The 25,623-nt window shown below is 36.3% G+C and overlaps 1 protein-coding gene across 2 annotated transcripts in view; it reads left to right on the plus strand.

The window, feature by feature from the left end:
• Positions 1-21,070, plus strand: part of ecm1a (extracellular matrix protein 1a) — a 36,630-nt gene extending 15,560 nt beyond the window's left edge. The window contains exons 4-9 of one of the 2 annotated variants that reach the window (XM_051922247.1): positions 2,242-2,514; positions 6,566-6,789; positions 11,993-12,254; positions 13,517-13,734; positions 13,955-14,042; positions 20,054-21,070. In XM_051922247.1, the coding sequence (XP_051778207.1) occupies positions 2,242-2,514; positions 6,566-6,789; positions 11,993-12,254; positions 13,517-13,734; positions 13,955-14,042; positions 20,054-20,230 (1,242 nt within the window). In that variant the 3' untranslated portion in view covers positions 20,231-21,070. Of the gene's footprint in view, positions 1-2,206; positions 2,515-6,565; positions 6,790-11,992; positions 12,255-13,516; positions 13,735-13,954; positions 14,043-20,053 lie in introns of both variants that reach the window. The other variant, XM_028795055.2, reaches the window with a different exon arrangement.
• The last annotated feature ends 4,553 nt before the right edge of the window (positions 21,071-25,623 follow it).

Below are 25,623 nucleotides of genomic sequence, written 5' to 3' on the forward strand. Positions count from 1 at the left end.
TACAAGAACATCCATTGCAGTTTTTACTAGTTTTGTTGGCACTAGATCTAGGGTACAAGTAGTAGGTTTCATTTTATAAATTAAAGTTAAGATTTCCTGCTTAGTTACTGGATTAAAATTTCTAAAGTATTGAATATAATGTGAGAAATGGTCTGCCAATGTGCAGAGCTCACAGCATATCGTGTGGCAGTAGTAATAGATAGACACTGGTATGTGCATTTTGTGTTTTTTTTTTTTGCCCTGATGATTAATCCTATAACAAATAATCAAGATTTTACTGTACATTTAAAATGTATATACAGTATTTTAACATTCTGTTTAACAGTGAAGTTTCACATTCTCTAAAACTAAGTTTGGATAAAATCAGATAGGTGGATTATAAAGATGTTGCACAATATTGTACAAAATCAGCAGACAAACACGTTATTAAACCATTTCAGTTGTGTTAAAACTGTTCATCATGCTTCTAGACAGATGAGATTTTGTTTAGTTAATTAAAATTGAACTACTGAGCAGCTGCATACGATTTAATTTTTCTGTCTTTTATAATCAGTTGACTAAGGTAAATTGCAGTATTTATTCCTGACATCTGGATGTTCAAATGAATGTAGTTTTGGATAAGTTCAAACAGAGAATCAGTGAGTGGCAGTAAGATCAAGCCTACCACAGAGGTCAATGCTCTGGATGCTTCTCTGCTATAATCTAAGCAAATGAGGCAGTTTAAATTTGAGGTTTGCTTAATTATTATTTAGCAGGGTGTGAAGGCAGTAGATTCATAAAATAAAGTTTGCATGATTCAGATTTTTACAATGTGAAAAAAGACAAGGAAACAACAAAGGTTTGGGGATTCCACCTCGTATTCTTGGCAAACAAATATAAAAGTTCAGGTTACATGTCTTCACAGACATCAGTTCACAACAGAACTGAGGATCTTTACAAAATGGCTGGCAAATACAAAAAACTGACAGGAAGAGGTGGGATTAAGGAATTGATGACTGAAAGTGATGTCATTGATTGTCGGGTTGTAAGTGCATAGATGAGGAAGTGACGTCACTGGAAGGTGGTTTGTAGATTGCCATATGAGGAAGTGTTGTCAAACTCCTGACGATTAGAAGAATGGTTAGGATGGGGGATCTTCTGCTGATCTGTAGTGGAACGGGAGAAAAAGTTAGAAGGCAGCGCCAACTCCTGGTCCAGTGGGGAAACATTTATTTAAGCGCACGTGTGTGACAACAAGTACATAGAGAGTTGTGTAAAATGTAGATAGATGCATAAAATGTAAAAGTTTAGGAGACCAAATATCATTTAAATACAGAGTGAAGTATTTAGCCCAGAAAATGCACATTATGCTGGCCACTTTGCAATGGTAATTAGAGACAAATATATAAAAAAAGGTTGATTTATATAATAGTACAGAGTGTACAAAATCAGAGGTTCTGCTTGTATGATCTGGGAATGAGGATACACTGCATTTGTTTTTTTTCCTATTTAAGTTTTAATATCTTATCCCTGTCTGGGCACCAATTTATAGAGTTTAACATTTATGTCTACGTGGGTTTCACCCTTAGGCCAAAGATATAGATACTGAGTTTTATTAGTGATTCAAAACTGGCCTTGTGTTAGTGAGATTGAATGTATACATGACTGGTATGTTGTTTAGGGTTGGTTCCTGCCTGGCAACTGATGCTAGTGGAATAGCTCTGCTTTTGCCCTTTGCAACCTTGGACTTGGATTATAACTGTATTTGATCTAATTAAATGAACTGGCAGTTTATTTAATTAAGCTGGAATAACATTTCTACACTGTACTCTGTACATGTGGCAGTATTGACCCTATAAACCTATAAATCATATATAGATATAATTTTTAAAGTGCGTCGGTAGATTTATTTCAGATTTATTAGCATATTTTTGCATGGTACAGTAGAGTACAATGGGAGGCACATTGGTTAGTGGTGCTACCTGACAGTTCCAGGCTAAAATCACAACTCACACACTATCCTTGTTCTGTGTCTGAATAAATCCAGTATTACAGAAGTCTTCTGTTGTCCACTAATAAAGTAAATAAAGTGATCTACAATTATAGGCTTACCACTCTACATTCCCACCCTATCATAACCTGTAGTACAATTCATATTAGATGTAAAAATATGTAAGCATTTTCTTATATGTCAAGTATAATTTTAATATTACCATTTTGTTACTAGCTGTGTCAACTGACAATCCAAAGCCGAATATAAAGAAAAAAGAAAATCCTCCAGCACTGCCAAGGGCAAATGGCTCGCCACTCCGGCCTGATGTTCCAGAAATCAGTTTCCCTCCTGGTCAACCAACTGTGGAGAATATGGGGAATATCTGCCAATATCGAGATCATCGTCCAACATATCCACCTGGAAGTTTACCAAGGACAGGTTTCGGTCACATATATAGACAAGGAACTACTATCAACCGTTTGGAGGCTGCTTTTAAACAGTGTTGCCTGACAAATGACCCTCTGTGCTGTGCACATCAAATGGTAATCAATGCCTTTTCTGAAAATTAAATCCTAAAACCTATATTCTTGAGCGTTTCCCAACTGTACTTTTTAAAACCATAATCATGTACTTTAGGAGACTGGCAGAAGGAGATTTACTTTCCTTATATGAAGACAGTGCCTTGTAAGCTGCCAAATAATATTTTATCATTATAAATTTCTATTTCAAGATGTACATGAAACCCTCTACAGTAGAAGACAGTATGGTTTCTGATTTGGTAGTCATCATGTGTATATATTAAGCAATAACTTAATGGTGTTATGATTAATATGATACTATATAGTCTTGGAAGGTTGATTCTACAGGCTCTGTTTATTTTCAGTCAAGTTAATTGTAAATGACAAAGTGAAATGAGTGTTTTACAATACCCTGTTTATCCTCTACTTTTTGTCATAAAGTTTAAAAGCAATAGAAGAATTTGCAATAACATTCTCATTGTGGTATTCAAGCATGGTGGATTTATAAATACAGCATTCTATATATTGTGTAAGTAAAATGTTATACTGTACATATGAAAAGTATTGACCCACTTGGAAGTTTTCAGATTTTATTGTTATACAAAAATTGAATCACAGTAGGTTCAATTTGGCATTTTGACATTAAAAACCAGAAAAAAGACTCTGATGTTAAAGTGAAATCAGTTCTTTGCAAAGTGATCTAAATTAATTACAAATATGAGATCAGTTATTTTGTGTCTTATAAGTATTCAGCCCTCTCAAGTCAGTATTTAGTAGTAGATGCACCTTTGTCAGCTATGACAATCTTGAGTCAGGCACTGTCAGGTTGCATGAAGATCATGAATAAACTGCCTTTTTCAAGTCCAGCCACAAATGTTCAGTTGGATTGAGATGTGGACTCTGACTCAGACACTCCAGGACATTAACATTGTTTTTTAAGCGATCCTTGTGTAGCTTTGGCTTTATACTTGGGGTTGTTGGCTGGAAAAATTAAATCTCTCTAAGTACAGGTTTCTTGTAGAGTGTGTCAGGTTTTCCTCTAGGATTTCCCTGTATTTTGGTGCATTCCTTTTATTCTCTGCACTCACAAACGTTTCAGGGTCTACTTCAGACAACCATCCCTACAACTTGATTCTGCCACCACCATGCTTCACAGTGGGAATGATGTGTTTTTAATAATGTGCAGTGCTTACACCAAACATAGCATTTCGTCTAATGGCTGAAAAGCTCCATTTTAGTCTCATTAGACCATAAAACCTTTTTCCAGCTGACTTATTAGTCTCACACGTGCGTTCTGGCAAACTCTAGCTGAGATGCGTGTGTGTATTTTTGTGGGGGGGTTTTTTGTAATTAAATATAAGCAGTTGTTTTCTGTTTGCCAGTGTCCCATAAAGGTGCAACTGGTGAAGCATCCAGGCAACAGTTGTATTCCCAGAATCAGTAGTCCCATCTGCTGTAGCTTGTAAGTCCTCACACTAGTCTTGCATGATCACTCAGTTTTTGTGAACAGCATACTCTTGGCAGATTTACAGCTGTCATACTCTTTCCATTTTTAATGATTGAACTGGGCTCCAAGGATATTCAGTGATGTTGATATTTTCTTGTATCCATACCCTTACTTTTCAGTCACCTTTTCACAGAGTTGCATGGATTAATTTAAATCCATTGTGATTTAATGTTGTATAACAACAAAATGTGTAAACGTCTAAGGGGGTGAATTCTTTTTATAGGCACTGTATGTTCATTCAAGAGGTTTTAGAATTTGCCAAACCTTTTTCTTATCCAATTCTGGGTTTGAGGTGGAGCCAGTATTTATGCTGATTGTATTGGTCACAACGCCGGTGGGTTCCAGTTTTGGGGCATTTCATTGCAGAGCGCTATTGCACTAGCACCCACATTCATTTAGACAGGGCCGGTTTAGAGTTGCCAATCAACACAACACATGTGTTTATTATTTGGAATGAAGAATAGAGTACCTGAAGAAACAACTTGTGCAATCATTTGGTGAATGTACAAACTCTGCGCAGATAATGAGGCAGATGTACTAACATTGCTTTGGCGTGCTTCTTTCTTAAAATGTGGTCATTTTGATTAGGCTGTAACAATATATCCTTTTACTAGTTGAGGCCTGTTCAGTGAGTCATTTTGTTTTAACTTGTTATACAAACATTTTTATTACCATATGCTTCACAAATTACATTAATCAAAGCCAAAATTCCTACTCTCTCAACAAGGGGAAGAACCTATAAGGCAGGCATTGAAGGAATTGGAATTTTTGGAATTTGGATGTTCTTCCTGTTTCTTAGTGGTATATGGTGCCTTATACAGGGTTGGTTTTTGTACTGCACAGCTCCATTTATAAAAGTCTCCATTTACTTATTAGAAAAGCTAGTAAAAGGGAATTGGCTAGAATGATTAAACTGACTATTGGAGCATTTGATATGATTGTTTACTTTTCATTTGTATTAACGTATATTAAGACATTTGAAATTGCTTTATACATTTGTATTTCTGAAAACTGTTGTAAGCCTCCATTTAAGTCCTAACTAGAATTTCAAAGATTAACCAAACATATGATGCTTTGCAAGCAGTATTTTTGAAATAATCCATTGCAGTCACATGGTTTGAGCACTGACACTTAAATACACTTTCATGGTCAGGGTTTAGCTACTTAAATTAAAAATGTGAGGTTACAATGACTATCAGCACTTAAAGGAAATAAATAAAAAAGAAACCAGTAGTTTGTAACATTCAACCATTTGAATATATCAAGTATCTACTATATGTGCAGTCACTGAATCCAGCAGTATGAAGTGTATTACCCAGATGATGTTATATGCTCTGATGGCAAGCTGAATGCTTTTATTTATATATATATATATATATATATATATATATATATATATATATATATATATATATATATATATATATATATATATATATATTTATATATATATATATATATATATATATTTATATATATATATATATATATATATATATATATATATATATATATATATCTTTTGCTTTGCACCATCCCCCACTATAACCCATCATCTATGGGGGAAGAGCTTCTGATTTTTCGATGGATCTCAATGTTTTAAAGTCCCCTAAGACCGAAAACATCAATATCTCGGTGAAGGGTGTGTGTCTGTGTGTCATAGTTTTTGAGGACAGTCTAGAGCTAAAACGGCTAGACAGAAAAATACCAAACTCAAAACTTAACCCTGTTATGAAATGACAATGTGCTGATTAGTTTTTGAGCCAAATTGTGCAAGAGAGAGAGGCACTCTAGAGGAACCCTTAAATACTGTAATTCTGCAATTAATTATGAATTCTTCTCATTAATTGCTATCGTAATTACCTATTTTATGATCAGAAACATTAGCACCAGAGCGGTAAATTACTAAAATGTTATAGAATAGTTCGGGTAACTTGATTCCTAGTGCGCAAAGCCTACTGACGGTCATGTCCATTTTTTTTTTTTTTTTCTCTGATTTTATTCACGGTGGGATTGTGGGGAGCCACAGTTTATCCCAACAGCAGAAAGTGAGAGTTTCTAGAACATTATTACCCTATGGTTTTGCTATGGCCTTGGCCATAAGTGCAAATGGCCTCACCTCAGTCGGCCATAAAACGGCACATGACTGTTTTGTAAATGACTGAAGACATTCATTTTTCAAGTAGTCTGCTTGAAAGCAGCTCTAAAATGACAGTCAACTAATAAAAGTCAAATATGTTGAAAATATTAAACTTCTTCATAAAATGCAAGAAAATCTGAAGCATTTTTGGTTTAATGCTAATTCAGATCAACTGTAGATAAATAGCTGATCTGTGTTACTAGGCAAATGATGACATAAAACATTATATGGGTATTGAATTTTGGGGTTCAAATGATAGGTGAGTGCTGCATATTAAACAAAGTCACAGTCAAGAGTTTTTTGATCAGACCTTATATAGTGATCAGTAACGTGTTTGCACATTTTTATAGTATCATCAGCCTTTTAGTTTTTGTGTGTTTTTTTTTTTCCTCGACATTTTCACTATTTTTAATGATTCTTTTGGTTAGTGGAAGAATTCTCTGGATGACTACTGTGAAGAAGAAAGTAGAATCAAAACCTTACAGCCTCCTTGCTGTCTGCAAAAGGAAAAACAAAGATGGGCGTGTTTTGAGAAGGAAGCAGAGAACCCCAGCTATAAGCCGAAGAATAATGGCATACAAAAATCTGGAAAAAGCAGAAGGATGACCAGCGTTCCTGAAGTATTATCTTGGAATTCCACTGAGTGTGACAGGTAAAGTTCACGTTCCTGTCGTGGAAAACCTGGCCTATATCTATATATAAACTTATTAAGTAATTTTTAAAAATGCTTCCACTTCTTGCTACAAGTATAAAAAAATGTGATTCCGCTTCCTTTAATATTAGGTGAGGGGAGAGGATTTCATTTTTAGCATGAAATCTGTTTGTAAATCAACTGTAATTGTACACGTGGTCTTTGTCAACATGTTTTCATATTTTCCGAATTATCTGTAAAATGTTGGATTGGGACCATTGTAACCATTTGGAAAAAATGCTTTCTATGTGTTGAACAGGCCAGAAACATAATTTTTCTGTTGTTAGGTTCTTTGTTCCATGTTATATTAGAAGTATGTACCACTGAAGCTCAGTGTTTGATTGTTTCTGTTATGGTGTGTGTGTGGGTGTGTGATATGATGAAAGTTACTTTGACAAAACAAATGTTAAAATCTTTACTGTTGCAAAAGAATATCTGTGTAATTTTTCTATATCAAATAAATCTACAAGAGTAATCCACAACTTTTAGTAAGTAATAAAGGGAAATATTTATTATTGTAACAACAGCCTTTTATTAGTGTGTATAAAATTTATAATACATTTACATACTTTGTTTAAAATAATAATTTTAGGGTGCAGACAAATAATCATTTAGATGAGGCCTTTGCTCATTTAATATGGTTTTAGTCCAAACACATGGAATTGGAAAACCTATATAGTAAACAAATCCTTGATTTTTTTTTAAGCTATACACAAACTGTTGCAATATTTTTCCCTAAATAGGTATTATTTCACACCTTATGTATTAAAGATATACATTTTATTTGTGGAAACATTTGACGATATTTCTTGTTTGTAGCGACGTTTTTCATTTCAACTGAATTTATTCTTATTATACACACTTCCATAATGATGAAAAAACACAAACTTCATGGAATATGTAAAAAATAAATATTTATATAAAAATAAACTCCGGATGATTTTAACTCCTAATACCAACTGTCTTAGCTCAGCTGCATTAATCAAGCTAGTTATTAAATTACCTAAACATTGTTATTTACTGTTTAAAATAGTGTTTTAATTAGAATAAAGGTTTGAAATATTTGTATCCAGTTAAAGAGAAATTGTATTTATATTCCATTGAAGCATATTCAGGTTGTGATGTCTCCCAGACTTCCAAATGCTGAACAGCAAGCTTACCTCCTCACAACAAACATCTATAGCCTTTACAAACCAAGAGCTTTTACACTCCTCTAAATATATCAATATTCTCTGCAAGGATTAAGAGTGATATGCTTATGTTATTGAGAGAAGTTCTACTGCAAACATTTACAGTCATATGAAAAAGTTTGGGAACCCCTCTCGGCCTGCATAATAATTTACTCTACTTTCAACAAAAAAGATAACAGTGGTATGTCTTTCATTTCCTAGGAACATCTGAGTTCTGGGGTGTTTTCCGAACAAAGATTTTTAGTGAAGCATTATTTAGTTGTGTAAAATTAAATCAAATGTGAAAAAATGGTTGTGCAAAAATTTGGGTGCCCTTGTAATTTTGCTGATTTAAATGCATGTAACTGCTCAATGCTGATTACTTGCAACACCAAATTGGTTGGATTAGCTCATTAAGCCTTGAACTTCATAGGCAGGTGTGTCCAATCATGAGAAAAGGTATTTAAGGTGGTCAATTGCAAGTTGAGCTTCCCTTTGACTCTCCTCTGAAGAGTGACAGCATGAGATCCTCAAAGCAACTTTCAAAAGATCTGAAAACAAAGATTGTTCAGTATCATGGTTTAGGAGAAGGCTACAAAAAGCTGTCAGTTTCAACTGTAAGGAATGTAATCAGGAAATGGCAGGCCACATGCACAGTTGCTGTTAAACCCAGGTCTGGCAGGCCAAGAAAAATACAGGAGCGGCATATGCACAAGATTGAGACAACCCACAGATCACCTCCAAAGACCTGCAAGAACATCTTGCTGCAGATGGTGTATTTGTACATCGTTCTACAATTCAGCGCAATTTGCACAAAGAACATCTATATGGCAGGGTGATGAGAAAGAAGCCCTTTCTGCACTCACGCCACAAACAGAGTCGCTTGTTGTATGCAAATGCTCATTTAGACAAGCCAGATTCCTTTTGGAACAAGATGCTTTGGACTGATGAGACAAAAATTAGTTATTTGGTCATAACAAGAAGCGCTTTGCATGGCGGAACAACAACACCGCATTCCAAGAAAAACACCTGCTACCTACTGTCAAATTTGGTGGAGGTTCCATCATGCTGTGTGGCTAGTTCGGGGACTGGGGCCCTTGTTAAAGTCGAGGGTCAGATGAATTCATCCCAATATCAACAAATTCTTCTGGATAATGTTCAAGCATCAGTCACAAAGTTGAAATTACGCAGGGGCTGGATATTCCAACAAGACAATGACCCAAAACACAGTTCAATATCTACAAAGGCATTCATGCAGAGGGAGAAGTACAATGTTCTGGAATGGCCGTCACAGTCCCCTGACTTGAATATCATCGAAAATCTATGGGATGATTTGAAGCAGGCTGTCCATGCTCGGCAGCCATCAAATTTAACTGAACTGGAGAGATTTTATTTGAAAGAATGGTCAAAAGTACCTCCATCCAGAATCCAGACACTCATCAAAGGCTATAGGAGGCGTCTAGAGGCTGTTATATTTGCAAAAGGAGGCTCAATTACGTATTCATGTAATATCTCTGTTGGGGTGCCCAAATTTATGCATCTGTCTAATTTTGTTATGATGCATATTGCATATTTTCTGTTAATCCAATAAACTTAATGTCACTGCTGAAATACTACTGTTTCCATAAGGCATGTCATATATTAAAAGGAGTATGCTACTTTGAAAGCTCAGACAATGATAAACAAAAATCCAAAGAATTAAGAGGGGTTCCCAAACTTTTTCATATGACTGTATGTAAAATTAGAGAACATCAGCACATAATAGGAAGTTATTAATCATTATAAACTTGCATTCACAACTGCAGTTAACTATAAGGGGTTTATGTGCAGCTACTTTATGTCTAAAGATCCATATGCAAATATTTTTTGCAGGTTTTATATTTGCTGATCTAGCTGTTATTTTTGAACACATACAAATGCTAATTTAGCTCTTTTTGCTTATCTGTATGAGTACAGACATTTCCTGTTTCTCTGTCATACCATATTTTTCTCCATTTTCCCACATTTCATGTACAGAATGTTAATATGTAGTGTTTAACCTGTTTAAACATTGTAGTTGAATTATTTCACCATTATCTTAAAAGAAAATAGTTAAAATTAATCATCAACAGCGTAAATTAACCTGACTTGCTGTTAGAAACCATCTTCCTTAATGTAGGTTAATACTTTTGTTTTCAACATTTGGTACATAGTTACGTCCTGTGAAAGCTGGCTTGCACATCTATGGCATGTTGTGGCAAAGTTATTAGCAAGAATGTCCTTATGTGCACCTTACAAGAGTTAATGATATTATTTTATCATCAGTACATGCTGTTTCATCTCTCTGATGGTGGAGAAATCATTTCTGTCCTCCATATCTTTTGCCACAGTACATTGAAAAACTGAATTAATTTACTTACTAGCCTTGTTACGTTTTCTAAGTCAGTGGACCTCTGTTATTCTTCCATTGGTTAGTCAGATGTTTGGATGTATCAGAAGTACTATGTAACGAAGCACTTTTCTGTGTACATTATTTGTGTTTTTTATTTGTTTTTATTTATACATTATTTGTTCACTTGAGCTGCTTACTGTTTAACATGCAGCATACAGTCCTTGATTCATTCAAAGCTAAACATCTCGACTCCCCATTAGCATCAAAGCCTAAAATTGGTAGTCCCTCAGTACACAGTGGATCTGAATAAATGTCTTCCAGCAAAAAAACAAAAATCACTAATTACTTTTATTCACCCAAAAGCGCGTCCTGTTTTCCTATGTCATTATGAAAAACATCAGCTGTAGCGAAAATTGTTCTTCATTCTGTTCAATTGTGGTTTGGCTCCATTGGTTAATTTGCATGTTTTTTTTTTTTTGTTGTTTTTTTTTAATATACTGTATTTTCTCTTTTTTTTTTAACTTCAAAATGTGTTTAACCCTGATCATTGATTGGTATTGCAAACTTAATGATGATATACAGGTAGTCAACAGTGTTGGCTTTTTCAAAAACACAAGGCTATGCACTGATTGAAAAAAAAAATGTAGCGTAATCAGTTTATCTTAGATTTATTGACACATGTAACACATCCCCAGTCCATCGAATCGACTGAAAATTCTGCGCACTATCCCCTATTCTAACTGTGCTCATTTCACCAGGGAGATCCCTCCTCCTACTGTTCTTCAAATCGCATGTGATTCATGGAGGGGGGACATCCCCTTATCTTCAAATGATGTCTGTAGGTCGTCAAGGAACTTAAAAGCCACAAAGGCTGAGAAACACTGCGCTAAGATAAATGCTATAATCAAGCGAGACAATTAAATTGTTATCCCAAAGTGGTTTAGAAAAAAGAAATGCAGCAGTTGCTGCCTATGATGTCATAGCACCTTTATCAATGCTTGTATCTAAACTTTGTGAGAACTGATGAAATTGCCTAGAGCAGCACACTGGCTAATGGGAATTGTAGTTCCCACTTCAGCATTTGCACAACATTGCAGATAAAATGAAGGGGATGGGGGTACAATATATTAAATATCTTTCTTACTGGATCAGATGCACGAAATTGCCACTTGTTAAAAATGTCTTCTTAGAGCTTTGCTGAATTTTGCGTCTGCAGACAGACTGCATTAACATAAATCAGCAAGTCCTATTTCTCCATGCAATTGCTGTCAGGGCTGTGGTAAAATGTAGGAAAACAGTGAAATAGAGTTGCACTTGTTAGAACATTATTAATGCCAAGTATCCACAAATGAAAAAAAAAAAAAAAAACACATTTCAGCTAATTTTCATTTTTTTCTACAACACCATTACATTTCAATCAAATCCATGAAGACATTTTTGAGATTTTGTGGTATTTAGTTTTTCTATTCTAACCCTAAATATTGATATTGAAATGCCTCCCTGTCGATTTCTTTAGGTCAATGGGAAATTGTGTTTTTGGTGATGAGTGAGTGAGTTAATCAACTTTGCATTTTTTTTTAAATGAAAGCTTTTATTCTGACATAAATAAAACAATTTTTTTTAGGCAAAATGACAGACTACATCCACGGGGACTTATGAGAGAACCAAAGTATGCTGAAGTATTATTTCCACCAGCAAATCCAACAGCTGAAAATATTTTTAACATTTGCAAGTTACAGATGTTTCGTCCTCGATACAAAAAATGTAAAGTGAGGAGCTTTCCAGGCTGGTTAGAACGTCAAGTAAAAGCCATCAAAAGGATAGAGGCAAAATTCCACAAATGCTGTGCCGGCGGCAAGGACACCCTATTGTGTGCTCAGACTGAGGTGCTACAATTTATCTCTTGTGATTCTTTACTTTTGTTTTGTTTTTGGTTTAATCCACTGCCACAAATTTTTATCTAACATTGTAGCCATAAAATGATAACCTGCTTCTGTTTATCTTGTCATTCTGGAGTATCAGTAACATTTAAGCCTTTAATAATTTGTCTGCCTTAGTAAATAAGTAAGTATTAAGTAAATATTATATAAATAGTATAAAGGAAAGAATAATAAGTACAATTTTACAGTGAGTATGAATTTAGAGATTGCTTGATTCACCTCCTTCACTGGTATTTTAAAAATGCATTACTGAGTAAATTTTAACCATACTTTTCTAGCTTGTATTTAACCAACTGAAGACGTAAACCAATGAATTGCACTGTTCAGTTATGATGCATCTTATTATAAATTGATTTAGTTCTAATTTAGTCAGTAATAGCAGAGTAATAGATGGCTGTAGTTCTGAATATGTGTTCTCAATCATAGGGTTAAAGAAGTAAATCCGCAACATTACTTTCATATTACTTTTATAGTTGCTAGAACTGACTGTGTTTTAAATAGTTTATCCAGATTTTGGTAGTCTTAATAATGATGATAAGTTGCATTTATAGAGCGCCTTTCACAAACCCAAGGTCGCTTACCTTACCTACATGCAAAGAGCAATAACGGTAATAAATTCAGGTTAGATTGGTTCATAATCTGGTGTGGGCAAATTAATTCAACAGGCCCAGATCAGTATACTACAAAGAGAATACCAAGCTTGATACTGCACCTTCAAACATTTTTCACAAATGAAAACCTATTTAGATTTTAATGTTATAAATGTGACTATTTTATTCTAGCATACTAGTACATCCTGTTTTAAATGAGGTGAATGTTGCATTTTTGTGTATGGACATGGGTATGCAGGGAAATGGCCACCCATCTTGTAAAGAAAGAGGTGTGAGTCACAAAGTCTGCCCATGTCAAAATAAGTTACCTTGCCATGATGGGGGAGTGTGCTGTTTTGCCTGCCTTTATAAAAAACAGCAATGTTGGTAGAATAAAAATGTTCCTTGCTCAGCTGTAAAGTTGTTTTAATATAAATATTTGAATATGGCATTTATCACAATTTTGATTAAATCCTTCATTTGTAGAACTGTTGACTTGTTTTGAGCAGATATATTTTTCTGTCCTGGATCTTTATGTGCAATCCTAATCTTAAAAAAAAACAAAAACAAAACTATTCCACAGACTTTGATTTAATATTTCTTCTCTTCCTGTTACAGTGGAAAGCTGAGATTGACTCTTATTGCAGTGAAGAATTTTCTATCAAGACATCCCGTTATCCTTGTTGTCGAAAGAATGGAAACCTAAGGTACCAGTGTTTCCAGGAAGAAGCGCCATATCCCAAATACAACAAGGATGTTCAGATCATCAGTCTGACTAACATCTCCTCTCGCACTATGAAATTTGTTTGTGGACACCATAAGATACTCACAAAAAAGTAAGAATCCATTGAGTTAATTTTACTTGCACAGACTGGTAAATTCATCTTTCCCCTAGTTTTCCTGAATGAAGAGAATTATATACAATTTAATGCCCTTGCAAAGCATAAAACTGTTCCAGTCATGTGTCATGATGGCTCAATGTCATTATCAAACCTTTTCAGTCAGGTGTAAATGACTAATGCAGCAGATATTTGTTTATACTTTATTTGCTGGTAGGTTTCCTGTGGGAATACTGGAAGAGAGCCTGAAGGAGAAATGTTGCAATATGCCAGATGAGGAAAGAATTGCTTGTGCAAAAGACCAGGTAAGTATTTGCTGAAGAAGTAATACTGTATTTCCTCATTACCTTTCCTGCCCCAAAATGTTTTCTTTTAGCCTTGACATTTAAAATTGAAATTTGAAAGTCATTGTGTGCCTCGAACAGTACACTATCAACTAAAGTGGACCATTTGTTGTTTAGATAAAGCTCAGTCATAAAAGCTCCCTGCATCAGCCACCTCAAGATAAATTAGTGGAATGATAGTTGTTACATCTTGATCTTGTATTCAAGAAGTACTTTTTGCATTTAATAACAATCAAAAATCTAAACCATTCTTCAGCCTTTATCAGAGGGACACATAAGTAATGCATTACACTACTGTATATAAATTAATTTTTAATTTAAAATTAGTCAAACCTAAGTGTAGCACAGAGGCAACAATTTCAGAGCTGAAGAAAGAAAAATCTTAAATATGTAGTTACAAAAAGCAGTCTGCTTCATTTTTATTTTGTACTGCATATTTGCAGAATGGGATATTTTTTATGATGTCATAAAGAAATACCAAAGAAACTAGTCTCTTTTTCACTTTGTTTCAAAATAAATGTGAAACCTAGCAGAGAGCTCCCTGTTAAGCCAGCAACACATTACACAACTTCTAGTCAGAGAGCATGTCAAAATTAGTGACTGGATTCCATCACCTTGAGGGTGCCCAATTACACAACCGGGAATCATGAGGGATGCTAGATTACATGACTGCCTCACAGCTTCTGTGTGTGAAAGATTACTGTGGAAGACAAACCCCAAGATGGTGCACATAGCTGGTATTCTTTTAAAATGGCCGAATCACATAATGTTGTTTATTATAAAAAAAAATTACGTATAAATTATTTTACAATGTATGTGTATAATTGCATGTCACGGATCAATACTTGAAACTGCCTTGAATGTATTCTGAAGTTTTTAAGCTTATATATTTCAGTGGTGCCCAGAGACCCATTACCCTCAATTGTAAAGCCCCAGTGTGGGAAAGCTATTTTGTAAAATTTATACAAAAAGCTTAACCTTACAAAAAATTTCCCATAGTAAATGCATATACAGTCATATGAAAAAGTTTGGGAACCCCTCTTAATTCTTTGGATTTTTGTTTATCATTGGCTGAGCTTTCAAAGTAGCAACTTCCTTTTAATATATGACATGCCTTATGGAAACAGTAGTATTTCAGCAGTGACATTAAGTTTATTGAATTAACAGAAAATATGCAATATGCATCATTAGACATTAGACAGGTGCATAAATTTGGGCACCCCAACAGATTACATCAATACATAGTTGAGCCTCCTTTTGCAAATATAACAGCCTCTAGACACCTCCTATAGCCTTTGATGTCTGGATTCAGGATGGAAGTATTTTTGACCATTCTTCCATACAAAATCTCTCCAATTCATTTAAATTTCATGGCTGCCAAGCATGGACAGCCTGCTTCAAATCATCCCATAGATTTTCAAGGATATTCAAGTCAGGAGACTGTGATGGCCATTCCAGAACATTGTACTTCTCCCTCTGCATGAATGCCTTTGTATATTTCGAACTGTGTTTTAGGTCATTGTCTTGTTGGAATATCCAACCCCTGCATAACTTCAACTTTATGACTGATACTTGAACATTATCCTGAAGAATTTGTTGATATTGGGGTGAATTCATCTGACCCTCGACTTTAACAAGGGCCCCAGTCCCTGAACTAGCCACACAGCCCCACAGCATGATGGAACCTCCACCAAATTTGACAGTAGGTAGCGGGTGTTTTTCTTTAAATGCTGTGTTGTTCTTCCGCCATGCAAAGCGCTTTTTGTTATGACCAAATAACTCAATTTTTGTGTCATCAGTCCAAAGCACTTTGTTCCAAAATGAATCTGGCTTGCCTGTATTTTTCTTGGCCTGCCAGACCTGGCTTTAACAGCAACTGTGCCTGTGGCCTTCCATTTCCTAATTACATTCCTTACAGTTTAAACCTCTGAGATAGCTTTTTGTAGCTGAACAATCTTTGTTTTCAGATCTTTTGAGAGTTGCTTTGAGGATCCCATGCTGTCACTCTTGAGAGGAGAGTCAAAGGGAAGCACAACTTGCAACTGACCACCTTAAATACCTTTTCTCATGATTGGACACACCTGTCTATGAAGTTCAAGGCTTAATGAGCTCATCCAACCAATTTGGTGTTGCAAGTAATCAGTATTGAGCAGTTACATGCATTCAAATCAGCAAAATTACAAGGGGACCCATATTTTTGCACAGACAGTTTTTCACATTTCATTTAATTTCATACAACTAAATACTGATTCACTAAAAATCTTTGTTCGGAAAACACCCCAGTACTCCTAGGAAATGAAAGACATACCACTGTTATCTTTTCTGTTGAAAGTAGAGTAAATTATTATGCAGGCTGAGAGGGGTTCCCAAACTTTTTCATCCATCCATCCATTTTCCATCCATCCATCCATTTTCCAACCCGCTGAATCCGAACACAGGGTCACAGGGGTCTGCTGGAGCCAATCCCAGCCAACACAGGGCACAAGGCAGGGAACCAATCCTGGGCAGGGTGCCAACCCACCGCAGAAACTTTTTCATATGACTGTATATCATGTTTCTGAAGAAATAACTTGGAATTGAAAATGCAGAACTTATCTTCTATTTTCTCAGTTTAGATGCAGCACTCTAGTTTCTCTTTGCTATCCCTGTGTAACCATTAAATATTCAGGCTTCAAAGATTGCCAGGCTGCATAGTGCACCTTCTACTTTCAAGGTGTTTCAGTGGCATGGCTGCAGTGTTCTTCACTTTGCCATCAGGCATGAAAACTATCTGAAAGATTTTAACACTGTTAATACGTTGGATAATTCACTCCTGATTTAAAAATGGAAAGAATTATTTTTTAAGTATGCTGTTGGAAATTTGTTTGTGAATACGAGATCATTCTGTACATCTTGGACAGGATGGCTAAAATTCTGTAAAGAGTGTACATTTGTTTTGTTTTTTAGCCCAGCCTGGTTCCTAAACTGTTAACTATTTAGTTTCAGGAAAAGTGTATTTCTATTCAGATTAACTAAATTGAATTAAATTGATTTGAAATTTATTGCCAAGCAAATAGTTGTTAGAAAGTAGTCTTTCTGTTACAGCCATAAATACAGAAATGTTAAAATATAATTGACAGTACAAAGTATAATATTATATTTAGCAGTTGTACCATGGTGCAAAAACAAAATCCTCAATACACTGTTTCAGTCCTACAGTTGTGTCCATTGTCCTAATGGTATGCTGCAGTGTATGTTTAAAATGGGCAGATACATAGCCAGGCCAGACAGTTAAAGAGGACAAGAGGCTGCTTTCAATGACTGCTCTATAAAATTGAATGGACATTGACTAGGCCAGGTAAACATTTTAAGATGCCTGCCAAAGAAAAAAGAAAAATATGCATGTTTAGTATTTTGATAAGAGAAATCATATTTTATTCCAGCTCAAAGTGATAACGTTTACCCTTTTGACTACCCCAACATTTGATACACCAACCTGCATATAAATATATCAAGTGTATTCTAAATGGTAACCCACATGCCAGTACAACTTGCACAATCAGATGTATTTCATATTGAACTAACACCTGTTAGTCAAGCTATGGACACACCGCTGACCAAAGGTAGGATGACTCTTCAACAGAATATTAAAGAAAATTAATAACTGTAATTACTTAATAATTAAGTGATAAATATAGGATAATGGTAATCCAAATAGCACTGGAACCAATAGCTTCATGATTCATTATATTACTAATCCTAGTGTAAGATTAAATAATGCTGGTCATAAGGATCTAGCCTTACACAATGTAATGATTATAATACATAAAACAGGGTTGTGACAAATAACATATCCCATGCCCCAGGGAGAAGTGTCCCAATATACCCATCACCATTCCTGAGGTGTAAAGTACGCAGAATACTAAGGGCATCTGCACCAAATCCATCCAATAAACTCTTTATCTACCACAAAAAAGTGCGGGTATTTCCACATATCCACCACTGTTTTTATTGTCATGTTTACATCCATTTGCATTTATGTCCAGATTGTATTGACCACACCAAGTAGCCAGTTAATCCAGCAGACTTTGTTGTGTGTGTGTGTGTGTGTTTGTTTTGATTGATGGTATCTGTGTGTCCTTCTTATTTGTAAGGAGAGTTTTGAGGAACAATCTTTTCTAGGTGGTGTCTGGGTGGTTTGACTTTGTTAATTAAAGAGACGTTTTACACACTTGCCAATTTATGGATTTGTATTACAAGTTCTTTGGAATGCCTCTTCATTGACTGTGTGATTTTTTTTTTATTTTTTTTTATTTTTTTTTTTTTTTTTTTTTCATCCTGGAAATGTGTTGGAAACACAAGGGGGCACCACTGTGCCCCAAACCACAGATACAGCAATACCTAATACAATTCCAGGTTCAAACAAAGATTTTTATTTCATAAAACCACTCGTTTTATAAGAACACCAGCACAAATACTCTATTCACAATCCTCCTTCCTTCTCCAAGAGAGTGTTGCCGATTGCCCCACAACTTTGACCCATTTAAATAAATAAATAAGGCACTCTTTTTTTAAAGTGTCCTGTCCAAGTTGTCCGGAGCACTTTGGGGTCATGCAGAAACCTGGGCAGTCCTCCTCCAGCAGTGCCCTCTGGCAGTCCTCAAAGACCACAGAAGGGTTCAGTCCTAAGGAACATTGCCACGTGTCATGTGGGATAATGACCTGCTCCAGTAGGACTTCCATCCATCCATTATCCAACCTAAGGCAGGAAACAAACCCCGGGCAGGGCACCAGCCCACTGCAGGGCACGCACGCACACACACACACACACCAAGCACACACTAGGGACAATTTAGAATCGCCAATGCACCTAACCTGCATGTCTTTGGATCGCAGGAGGAAACTGAAGTACCCGGAGGAAACCCATACAGACACGGGGAGAACATGCAAACTCCACGCAGTGAGGACCTGGGAAGCAAACCCAGGTCTCCTAACTGCGTGGCAGCAGCGCTACCACTGCACCACCGTGCCGCCCAGTGTAGGACTTATTTAGGAAAATGAGATTAGTCAAAGGTCTGAATAGTTCTATAAGGCATTCTATTATACACTCAAGGAGTATTAGGAATGCCATACTAACATGGGCTCACTGGATTAATGTCCACTGTATTATACCATCATTTGCAGGTATTAAGTAGATTGTATATAGACCTCTACTTTGAGGAAGGGCGAGGAGCATGTTACAGAGTGTTGGACTAGATTTGGGTGGGATATTAATTATTCACTAAGGTGGATCTTGTTCAGTTGAGACAGGCTACCCTACAGCAAGGAACTGTATATGGGTAAGTTAAAAAATAAATAAATAAATAGCAAGTTTGTTCAAAATTATCAACCTCTGTCCCACATACTCTGCATTATAACATTGTGCCATTCTTACCAGCTAAATCTCAATAGTGAATTCTGATTTGCATTTTGTGTCTGACAGAGTTGGAGTCTGAAATTGTGAAGGCTCCCATAGTGTTTAGTCCTTTTTAAAAGATTTCTTATGCACATTTACAAGTCTTAAATGTATTGGTAACAAAAATGCATTTACTACTCATTTATTCTTATATAACAACAGAGGTTTCTTTGGGTCTCCATGACAAAGCATCAGTACAGTAGTTTGGAATAAAGTAAAGTTTGGAACGGCCCGAGGTACCTTAACTGAGACTCCTCGCTCTTGATATTACATATTTAGTATGAGACTTGTGAGCCCTTCATATTAACAAGTCCTTTTACGATCATGTCAATATGCCACACTGCACAGAGAAGAATAACTACTAATCTACTGATGTTTTTAAGTGTTATGAATAGACCAAAATAAATTTTTGCTAAGGTCTTGTTACATAAGTAAATTCACCTGTCTGTAATATTTGATTTTGATTTTTTTTTCCTAAATGTTTTTGCAAAGAAGTGCTGATATTAAAATATTGCATAAATCTCTTCTGTATTTTCAGGTGCAAACCCTGCCACAAAGGTTATGTGCAGGGGAGTGGAGTACATGGGAAGACAGCAAGAAGTGCTGCATAAATGAAAAGTCCAAGCAATCGGAATGCATCTATGGAAAAAAATTGGATGCTGTGTCCATTGCATATGCTGAAGCTAATTTGAGAAAATGTGAAATTACTAAATAAGCCCCTGCTTCTCTTTCTCTCTCCCTTTCTCTCTCTCTCTCTCTCTCTCTCTCTCCATTTGTGTTTCTTCCATCTTTATTTCCATTACTGGATGTTGACCACTAATCTCAGAAATCATGAACTGAATCAAAAGAAAAAAGCAAATAAGCTTGTAAAGTTTGATTTTTCTGGCCTTTTTGTTTTTCAGTTGGAGTTCTGCATATGCAGTCTATTTTTACAAAATGCTTCTCCTATTTGAGAAGTCTTAAATTAAGTAATTGCAAGGAGTAAATATAAAAACTTAATGTATACCATGTTTTTTATTTTTTTCCTTTGTAAACCTAATCACTATGAATGTTTTACGAAATCTGACATTTGAAAAGTTTAGAATCGTAAGCAGACATGCTTAGTGCATTTATATCATTGCTGTAGCTTATTTCATATTCTACATTTAATAATATCAAGAAGATTGAAATGTTAGTGGTATATGAATTCCTTGTTGCAAGTGTTTTGTTTTTAATGAGCAGTAATTGATGCCATTAATGCAAAAGGCTGCTTCTTGTCAGGTAAAGTATTTTTAATACATGCAAATTCACTTAAACAAATAAACTTGAGTCTGTGTGCTCAGATTTCAAATGCATATATTTTGTTTCTTGTATGGTAAAATCACTGGTAAAATGAATTAACTGATTATGCTTTGAATAAAAATCACTTTCATATATTCCATCTTCATTTTCTTCACAGCTGATGCATCCTTCAATCGAGATGCTGTGGGCCACATTTCAGTTTGAATATGCAAAATGTTGCACTCTAATGCATGAATTTTTCAGTTTTACAATAAAAATATGCTAAAAATGTTGATTATTGGTAAATTGATGTTTGGCTTTGATTTGCAAGATTTTATTCTTGATTTAATCACTGGATTATTTAACTGTTTTTATCTCCCACTAAGATGACTGCCTTTTATTTGATTATTTATTGGCGTATTAATTTTTTACAGAAGACTTGCACTATTTGTCCAGATAAACTGCACTATCCCCTTTCTGCACCAATATCGGTGATTGTGTATCCTCATTGCACCAGTCCAGCTAAGTTTCATGACTATCAATGCCCACGAGATCAGGGAACATGTGATGTCAAGAATTCAGGCATCCTGGGGCATCATACTCTGTCCTTAATTAATGAACATTGCAGATGCAAGACATACTAAAAAGTGTTTTGATGCAAGGTAGTGTTTGTGGTGAAACTTTATTCAAGCAAGAGGCAAAACAATTCTTCCCCTTGTAGTTAAATGCTCTTTTTGACTAGTTAATTGTGGACAAGTGTAATTGCAGGTACATGAACCCTAATGTGATCTTAGGTCCAGGTGTTTCTAAATCATAAACTCAAGCAGAAATGTAGTTACTTCCTGAGAGGGAGTCCGAGAACCAGGAAAAGCTGATTGGTTCTATCATCAAACCAAAATCAAAGTTAAACTGAAAAAACTAGCTTTTTTTTTTTTTTTTTTCTATTGCCTGTTACTACACAAAACGCTGTCATATTTTTAAAGTGAATCTGAAGGCTTGGATACCAGTTACGGCACACCACAATCTAAAATTGGAATTATGTGATGATGCAATATGCCACATGACTGGCAATGGCCACAGTGATAGTTAACAATATGCCTAATGCAATCTAGAGACATCAACAAAATGGTGGTGTCCATCCAAACAAAACACTAAATGGCTGGACAGAATAATGATAACTTTTAAAGGGCACCCCCAAAAAATACAACAAAACTTCAGAAATGAAGCAAAAAGAATATGAAGAGGCCTAAACCACAAATTTTGTTCAATACTGTATCATGACACAATTTGGCCTGATGTCAGCATAGAGATGAGCCCTCGGTTAAAATCTGCCAAAGCACTATCTTTGTGGAATTTGCACATTCTTCCTGGGGGTTTTAGGTTATGGCGAGTCTAAAGCGGGACCCAGATGAGACTCTGTGTGTGTGTGTGTGTGTGTGTGCATGAATATGACCTAAGATAGGCTTGCACTCTGCCCACACTTTGTTTTTGCCTTGTGCAACAGGCTACTAGAGAAGCCCCCTGCTGATTCCTCTCTGAACTGGATAAGGTAGGCCCAATACATGATGGACACCTTAATATAAAAATTCCAGACGAATTCATTAATGTTTACTGCCATTATGTACTTTTAGGCAGCACTGTTTTAAACTTTGAACAATTTCCTAGCCCATGACAACATGTTATGACCATTTTCAAGCTCACCAACAATACATTCTGCATTACTAAGTAGTCAATTGAAGATCATAAACTCTGTCTACCTTTCTGATAAAATTGCCTTCTGCTTGGTCAGCGCAGTAAAAGAAATGAACAAGACAGCAGTATTTTTAAGCTGATATTTAAGAAAAAAATCAGCATTTGCCTTAAAGCTGTAACAGGTTTGTGTGTGCAGAGTTCTTCATGTGCAATTAGAAAAAAGAACTATTCTGGAAAGTCTGAATCAATATTAATTTAAAAATCCAGGACATGGCTCACTTTCTGTAATGCCAAGACAGGTCCTAAACAATAAATCAGTTTTGAAAGGTACTAATGTTACCATGTTGCAATCAAAGGAATACACCTTGTTGTTGAAACTGCATAAACCTGCCACTGTTACACTGCTAGCTATGGAAACCTTTGTTTTACAGCAGCCCCTGCATTTTAATGATATTTAAAGTTACTCAGTACTTGTAGTTACCATTTTGGACTTCATTCTTTCAGCCAAAAACAGTGACATGAGTATTGAAAATCAAGCATCTTTTATTTTTATCGGCTCTATCTTCTGATTCTATATAGCCCTTACATTCTGTTTGTTTTTTGCCCGTCTGCTTTTGTCTACTGTATAGCTGTGGTATGAAACAGTGCAGTTTTTCTTGTTATTTACAATGCATGACACGTTTGCTCCCACGTAATAGCTACTTCATTGCAAGCATTCATCAAGTCAGCATTAAAAGTGCAGGCTGGTATATTATTAGCATTTTATTGACATCTACTGGCCATCTGTAATTACTGACAGTCCATAAATGGATTTTACCAGTACTTGTGCATTTAACTATTTGTTATTTGTAAAAGAGCAATGCATAGATAATTGAATTGTAATATTTTCTAACATAAAACTTAATACATAACGGAATGGCAAGCGATGGACTGGCACCCTGTCCAGGAAATTGTTCCTGCCTTATGCCCTATGCTAGCTGGGATAGGCCCTAGCACCCTCCATGAACCTGTTCAGGACTAAGCGGGTTAGTTTAACCTGTATTCATGGTGAGACATGGCAATACTGATCCGCCAAGTGCGTTATAACATGGGGTGCTGTTCCAAAAAAACTTGTGGTGGCTGTGTTGCCTAGTCCCCCTTTTCCAGTTATATTAGGGCTGGACTGGCCTAACATTGAAAGCGGTATAAAAGTAATCACTCCTAGCAGAGATTTGAGCTTTATAACAGATGGGGATTCCTCAGACTCGGCAGCCCCCAAACCGTGTAACCCTGCAGATCAATCTGACATCACAACTCTTTTGGACACATTGGAAACTCCCTCACCTCACCTAGATGTGGAATCCCACCCCGGAGAGTTTGAGGATATTGAAACCCCGCACCTTGAAGTCACGGACGATCCCTTAGAAATTCTACAATTTCAATACAAACATACCCATTCTTCATTTAAATGAGAAGAATGGAATGATGACTCCTTAAAATTTGCAAGAAATGCTGTAGTTTCAGTCAATGGGCAGCTTACGTCAAATCCCATTCCTAAATGGCCCCACTTTGTTTTACAAAATGATCTGTTATATCGAGTAGCAGAACATAAGGGTGAGATGAGGTTGTTCTTAGTTCTGCTAACCTACTGGCAGGAGGTTTGCAAACTCGCATATGCCCATCTCCTGGGTGCCCACTTGGAGAGGATTAAACTCCCATTTATTTGGGCTGGGAATAAATGAGGAGGTCCAACGATATTGCACTCTGTGTCTGGAGTGTCAGCTTCATCAGATTCCTCGTAGAAACTGAGCTCCTCTAATTCCCCTTCTCCTAATTGATGTTCCCTTTGAACGGTATCAATCTCATAGGTCCCCTGTAGCCCTCAGCAAAAGGTCACAAGTATATATTATTGATTGTAGACTACACTACTCAATATCCAGCTTGGCTAATTCAAAAAATATTGCATGGGAACTGATAGGGGTCTTTGCGCAAATAGGAGTCCCCAAAGAGGTCCTTAAGGACCAGGGAACGCCTTTTACCTCAGCGACTTTCAGGGAGGTTTCAAGGTTACTCTGCATTAAGCATCTTAAGAAGTCTGTATATAACCTGCAAACTGACGGGTTAGGAGAAAGGTTTGATCAGTCCCTTAAACAGATGCTCTGCAAGGTAGTTAATGAGGATGGGAGGAACTGGGATCAGTTACTTTCCCTCGTCCTCTTCGCTTATTGGGAGGTACCTCAAGCCTCAATGGGATTTTCCCCGTTTTAATTGTTATATGGACGACAACCTCAGGGAATATTGGATATGTTGAAAGAGGGCTGGGAAGAAGAGTCTCTTCCCTCCGTTAACATTCTAGAATGTATTGTGCAGTTACGTGATAGATTTGAGAAAATTAGACCTAAAAGAACACATGGATCGTGCATAAGCAGCTCAAGCTCGAAATTATAACGGAAATGCCATTCTTCTGGAATTCCATCCGGGGGATCAAGTTATAGTGCTCTTATCCACTTCCCATTCCAAATTATTGGCACATTGGCAAGGGCCCTATGAGATCAAAGAAAGAAAAGGACTCGTTGACTAATCTGGTTAAACAACCTAAGCGCCGACCAAGTGAGTGGTCTATCATACTAACTTGTTGAAACCGTGGAAGGACAGGGACTCTGAATCTCCCTCCGGTCAACACTGCTCTCTTTTCTCCCAAACAGTGTCCCTTAATTTTGGACCCCACTTAACTCAAGAACAAAGACAAGAACTGGAGTCTGTCATCCTGTCTGTTCTGGAACTAGTTAATGAGCACCCCGGACAATCTTCACTGATTGCGCATGATATTGTGACCAACCCGGGAGTGATGGTCCGGGAATGTCCCTATCACCTCCCAGAAGCAAAACAGACTAAACTGGAGTTAGAGATCAAACGTATCCTGGACTTAGACGTGATTGAGGAAGGCCATAGTCCTTGGTCCAGTCCAATCATATTGGTCCCTAAGACTGATGGGTGTTGGAGGTTCTGCAACGACTTCCGTCATCTCAATCAGGTCTCCAAGTTCGATGCATATCCTATGCCCCGAGTAGAAGAACTCCTCATGCAGCTGGGAAAAGTTCAATCTCGAACTACACTTGATATGACTAAGGGATACTGGTAAATTCCCATAACAGACTCAGCGAAGGAAAAAAACAT

Source organism: Erpetoichthys calabaricus, chromosome 2 (assembly GCF_900747795.2).
Source record: "Erpetoichthys calabaricus chromosome 2, fErpCal1.3, whole genome shotgun sequence".
Taxonomy (NCBI): Eukaryota; Metazoa; Chordata; class Cladistia; order Polypteriformes; family Polypteridae; genus Erpetoichthys; species Erpetoichthys calabaricus.